Source organism: Perna viridis, chromosome 11 (assembly GCF_037379345.1).
Source record: "Perna viridis isolate PV_CMFRI_1.1 ecotype Kerala chromosome 11, ASM3737934v1, whole genome shotgun sequence".
Classification (NCBI taxonomy): Eukaryota; Metazoa; Mollusca; class Bivalvia; order Mytilida; family Mytilidae; genus Perna; species Perna viridis.
This window is the reverse complement of record NC_142455.1, coordinates 22,380,235-22,386,234: the sequence shown is the minus strand read 5'-3', so window position 1 is coordinate 22,386,234 and position 6,000 is coordinate 22,380,235. Positions and strand designations below refer to the sequence as shown.

The following is a 6,000-nucleotide window of genomic DNA, read 5'->3' as shown; positions in this document are numbered from 1 at the left end:
TTAATCTGTATAAAATTTATTCAAATATGACAATGATGATGTCACAAATGTAAAATTTCAGTATATTACATAATGAAACCAACTTCTTGACAAAGAACCAATATCATTGGGTAATTTCTTTCGTAAAATTCTCTGAACAGTAGTACTTGTATACAATGCAAAATTGTTATTTCTTAATGATTTCTCATGTAATTAATGGCACACAACAATTTTCAATCTAAAATAAGAAGAATGAAGGAATGAATTTACTACCAATATGAACAATGATAATGAATGTATTAAGATAAGTCAATTTGAACACATTTTTCATTTTGAAATCATAATTTTTTCTTATCATTTGGGTCATTAACTTTGAAGTTACGATCTTGTTTTATTTCTTGAAAATGTATATGTATATTATTAACAACTAGTAACCATATTTTATCCAGTTCAAGAATGAATACTTAAAAATTTCTTGTCCAATCAGTAACTTCAGTCTTCAACAATGATCTCAATAATAACCTCAAAAGAAGAAAAGTGACACTTTCAAATTATCTGCCTTGCAATGTCAACAATTTACTTATTTTCAAAGATAGTAATAGTTCCAAATTACTAAGTTATCTCCCATAGTTTTCCATTCAAAGCCAGCACACTCCCCATCTATTAGTAAAACTAAGCATCAGCTTCTAGTTGTTGTAAGAGCAATCTCCTTTTCTTTTCTAATTCTCCTTCACTGAGATCACTTCCTGATGATTCCCAATCATTTGACTGCAATTAAATATAAATGTTTATATAAACATGCTACTCCCATTACGATTTAAAGGAAGTTTACTGAAGAACATAATTTTATTTATTATATAAAATAAATTCTGTTCAAAATAAAAAGTAGCAGTCTTTATAAAAATCAGATAGGAGGTGATTCAAGCATGTCAAAAACCCAACAAATACACTTTTATTTCTATCTCAGTAACGATTACAAACCACAAAACCAGTCTTGGTTTTTCATTTGATTCTTGCACTTTTGAGATAATTATTATCTAGATTGTGTTTGAAATTGGCACTGCAAGAGTTACTGTTCTTGATTCAGATTGATTTACTTGATTTTAGTGGGAGATCAATATAAAGTACAAATCTTAAAAAATTACAAGTGTGAAACTAGTTGAAAGTTATGAGATCATAATATGTCAAAATATTGTGACATCATAACTTACTCCTAAGACTATTCATATTTTTTGTGAAAAGGACTGCTGGTACTTTTATTCTTTTAAGCTACTCAAAGGTAACTCCAGAATTTTAAAATTTCAAATATTTTTATAAAAGTAACATTTCTGTTTCCTATAACCCTATCCATTCTAGTTTTTTATCCCTCCCCTTAACATTTTATGGCCATTTTGGCAAAAGAACTATTAAAGACTAGACAGTTTCTCCTTTAACTCAACGTAATGTGTTTTTTTTTTTTTTTTGAAAAATATTTATTGTTATTTGTAGCATGAAAGAATACTATTATTTTTTTGGCCTTAAAGAAAAGGATGAAAAAACCATTGGTACCTGAATTTAAAAAAATAATGAAACCTCTGAGATATACTGGAGACACCAGAATCACATGATTATTAAACAAATATTTGTGTTGAAATCAATTCTATCAAGAAATGTGTCTTAGTGACTGAATCATGTGAAATGTGAATATCCTATCGTCAAAAGTTAGTAACTCAACAGTTAGAATATTCTGGAGAAATAAATCTTTATTATATATTACATATTCTATCAATAAAGAAAAAGTTCGGGCAACACTAAACCTTAATCTCAAATCAAACTTACCCACAGAATAAACATTTGTATAAAGTTTCATAATGATATTGTCAAAAACAGGGAACTAATGGAAGATCAAGTGATACCAGCACCCAATAAAGTTGAAAAAAGGGGGGTGGCAAAATGGCCTAATCTTAAATAATCTTTCATTCAACCTGTGCTATATTGTACTGAACTGTGCAAAATTATAGGAAATTGTGTTCTCATATCATCATCTGGGAAGTACAGATGGACAAACACAAAACTTTCAATAGGGCATCACACTTTGTGTAGCAGGGTATAAAAATCATGATATGAAGTCTTTATCACATTAACACTAAAACAAGGCCAAAATCTGAATGCCATAATGTCATAAAGGGAGGGTAAAGAAATATTACCTTTTCTTTTCTCGATTCTGAATCGCCTTTCTCTTTCCGTTTACTTTTCCTTGATTCTTCCCCACCACTTAAACTGGACCGAGATGGCTACAAAGTAATAGAAGTCAGTACTGAGGCATTTGTTACAGTTTTTTTCCAAATAAATAGCCTAAAATTTTATACATTTTTTGACAGATCTCAGGTTGAGTATGTGAGGAATGGAACATTAAAATGGCTTTCTTAGGGTGGTTTACCTATAAAATCTGACGAAACTGATACAGAATTTTTATATTTAAAAAGACCAAGTATATCTTCTAATTGTTTTTTTTTTCATAAAATAGGAATGCTTCAATCTAACTTTGTAGACAGACAGATGATAAGAAGATATAATAGATAGACAGGGAAATAAAGGAAAGACAACTCTTATAAGGTGGTTGACTGATAAATTTCTTATTTTCATGTACATGTATAAGGACTATTCCAGGTATAAATGTATCAGGGGTCAGGAGGCGCTTTTTATTAGATCCCACCATGTACACAATTCTAATTGATTATTTTCTTTCATTTCTAAGGCCAACTTAAAAAATAATAACCATCTACAAATTTTAATAGAGATGCCTCCCTACCCCCACCCCCTAATTAATTCTGGAATAGTCTTAACTAAGTTGTATCAACCACCATTACAATTTAACTTACAGATCTAGAGATGTGTTTCTTTTTCTTGGATTTCTTCTTGTGTTTTTTCTTACTATCTTCTCGATCATGATCTGTAAAGACCAAAAATGTATAACTACATACATATACTGTTAAACAAGGGTATTCTTGGTTTTAATAAGGTACATGTTTCTCCTTTCCATGCCATTATTATTTAGTATGTAATTCATAGGCAAAATATTTTCACATATATCATATCAATTTTGCATGATTTTTCATCAAAATTGGGCAATTAAGTGTCAGTCTATAAGAATGAGGCAAGGTGAAAAAACATGATATGAAAAATCTAACCTTCTATTGTGTAATATCTTTTACCATTGAAAAAAAAAAAAATCAATTTATCTATGTTGCCTTGAAATAACTATTGGTTGAATCATTTCCAGACTTTCCAAACTTGTAACAAGAATGCAAACAATTCTTACAAAGGACAAATTAAAAAGTGACCTGAGTTACATTTATCAGTAGTAATGTTACTTTAAAGTACCTATACTTAAATTCCAGTCTTAATTATGTACTTATGAAAGGACTTTAAGAGGGTATAAGAGGATGAGTGGGAGTAGAATTGTACAACTTCAAATACCATCTCATCAACATAATCTGTTATCAGAGATATATCGTGTAGCATATGGACACTTTAATAAAAAGTTGTTAATCTGAACATACTTAATACAATTTATCATATTCATACAACCATTTGACATTACCAAAGTGGACAGATTTCTCTGTTATAAAATCATGTATGGAACTGTGAAAAAGTAATGTTTCATTAACATAAAATTTCTAAGTCACTTGATCATTACTGAGGGGTCAAATAAATGGATTAGTGATGATTATCAAATACAAACCAAATATAAATGATCTAGTGATTCATGTTAAGGAGGTAGACCTAGGGTAAGGGACACAACTCTTGAAATCAGTGACATGTTTGTATCATATTCAATTTCACCAAAGCCTTTTCCTGTGAAACAGAATGAAATCAGTCTAAGTAACTTTGGTGCTTCCATGAGATTGATGCAAAATCGTTAATACAAACATTCAAATGACTTGTAACAGTTGTGTCCCTTACCCAAGGTCTACTACCTTAAACTGACCTTATTAAAAACTTAACATTAAAATCTAAACATGAAATTCCAAAGTCAGTGAATGTGACTTCAGGGGCATATCAATGAAAAAGATACAGAATTGTGACAGACTGATGGTTATACATCTCCATAAAAAAAGGACTTTTTATGTGTCTAATTTGATATTTAGATAGCAATGATTTATTGACTGTTCAGTGTAAAAAAAACAGTAATTTACACTGAAATAAATTTGGTTCTCTCACTCCCATATTTTCTCCTGCCAAAACACATATCTGCCAATCACAAAATTTAAAATTATCGTTGAAAATGGCAATAACTATGGAAAAATCTATATATTAAATAGAATAATTGATTGGTTATCATGAATGACCAAAATATACTCGCCCCAAAAATGCTTAAAGATTTAACTTGTGTGCTGAACAAATTCAACACACTCATTCAATCTGGCTGTGTTCTTCAGCATTTTTTATCATATTTTGGTAACTCATGCTTTCCAAAAGTTATCTTATTATTCCTCTCAAAATTTGAATGTTATTCGAGAGGAGAGAAGTTATACTTTCTATTATAATCTGAAGAGTTATCTCCTCATTCATATGACAAACTTTAAAATCTTTACGTCCCATTTACAGATCAGTATATAAACCAAGATTACAGTTATTTTTTCTACTTATATCAATCCTAAACAGCAATAAGTTATCTCCAATTTTTTTTTTGCACAAAGAGTCATCACCTGCCTGATTATTATACATGTACATGTGTATATATCAGATATAACTTTACAAGGTCTACAAACAAAGCGGAAAATGGCAAAATCAGAATAAAATATCTGTAAAAAAGAATTGTAACAGTAAAAACCAGATTTGAAACAGCGGAATTCCGTAAAAAAGGGGAAAAAATCATGTCCGTTATATATGTATCTTAACACCTGAACAAATAATGAAGAAAGAATGCCCAGGCAATCACCTGATAATGTGTAGAGTGAAACCTCTCTAAACCAAATCTGAATAATCTAAAAATCAGTCTAAACCAAAATTTTTTTAAAGTCCTTTCATATTGGTTTAAATGTATTTTGAACATTAATATACCTAACATATGTCTTAAACCCTAAATGGTACCGATTTTAAATGCTAAGAGGGTTTAGAAAGGTTTCTCTAAAACCTTGGTTTCACTATATTTGTCCAATTATTGATAATTTTCATGCTTGTCAACCTGTGTTTTTATCTGACATAATTCAATTGTCCAACAGGTGTGTCCAATTAACGATGATGTAATGAGCTACTTGAGCTTATTAACCTAGAATTCATAATTTTATAAAATATGTGCTACATGTATATTCAAAATCAAGATTGCTCATAATATAATTATTTATTCTTCATATGGAAATATTTTCAAAGGCCATTTTTTTCTTATACCATATCAACTATTTTTTTTGGTACAAATTCCAATAGGTTTTCTTTTAATGTGCAAAAATATACAAATAATGCACCTAAATTCAAAATTATTCAAGCAAATATGTCAAATCTGTCAAAAACTGAAAATAAGGTAAATCTGAAATAAAACTCATGCAAAATACTTGTGGTATATAACCAGCACTGCAAACATTAAACCGAAATTCAACATATTCAGGAAAGGAAATTCATGGGCACCACAACAAGGGTTTTCCAACAGCAGTCTCTTCCCATTTATGATTTCTTTAAAATTGTCTACTCACATTTTTGTCGGCTATATTCCCTATCTAATTAAGAATAAACAATGTACTTAATATGAAAAACAGTGAGGAACTAGAAAAACTGAGAGCACAGCTCATTTGGTGATACCCTCGCTTCCATCCCAGAACCCATATATGATACCTTAACAAATGATTAAAGCATTCAGATGGAAAAGTAAAATAGGAGGTGCACAATGGCATCATGTAATAAAGAAACTGCAAAAGTTTCATCAAATTCCATTCTGTAGTTGCATAGGAGTAGTGAATTAGAAGAGGGAACGAGTGAACACCATGATCAATGTGATATATAACTCCATGCAAATGACAAATAAAATAAAACAAGTCTGTAACT

The 6,000-nt window shown here is 29.9% G+C and overlaps 1 protein-coding gene across 2 annotated transcripts in view; it reads right to left on the bottom strand.

The window, feature by feature from the left end:
• Nucleotides 1-6,000, bottom strand: part of LOC148603370 (pre-mRNA-processing factor 40 homolog B-like) — a 39,085-nt gene continuing 33,085 nt past the window's right edge. The window contains exons 23-26 of one of the 2 annotated variants that reach the window (XM_088551525.1): nucleotides 5,652-5,675; nucleotides 2,841-2,911; nucleotides 2,166-2,252; nucleotides 1-747 (exon numbers count right to left, since the gene is read on the bottom strand). In XM_088551525.1, coding sequence (XP_088407651.1) covers nucleotides 652-747; nucleotides 2,166-2,252; nucleotides 2,841-2,911; nucleotides 5,652-5,675 — 278 coding nt within the window. In that variant the 3' untranslated portion in view covers nucleotides 1-651. The remainder of the gene's footprint in view (nucleotides 748-2,165; nucleotides 2,253-2,840; nucleotides 2,912-5,651; nucleotides 5,676-6,000) is intronic. The other variant, XM_088551526.1, reaches the window with a different exon arrangement.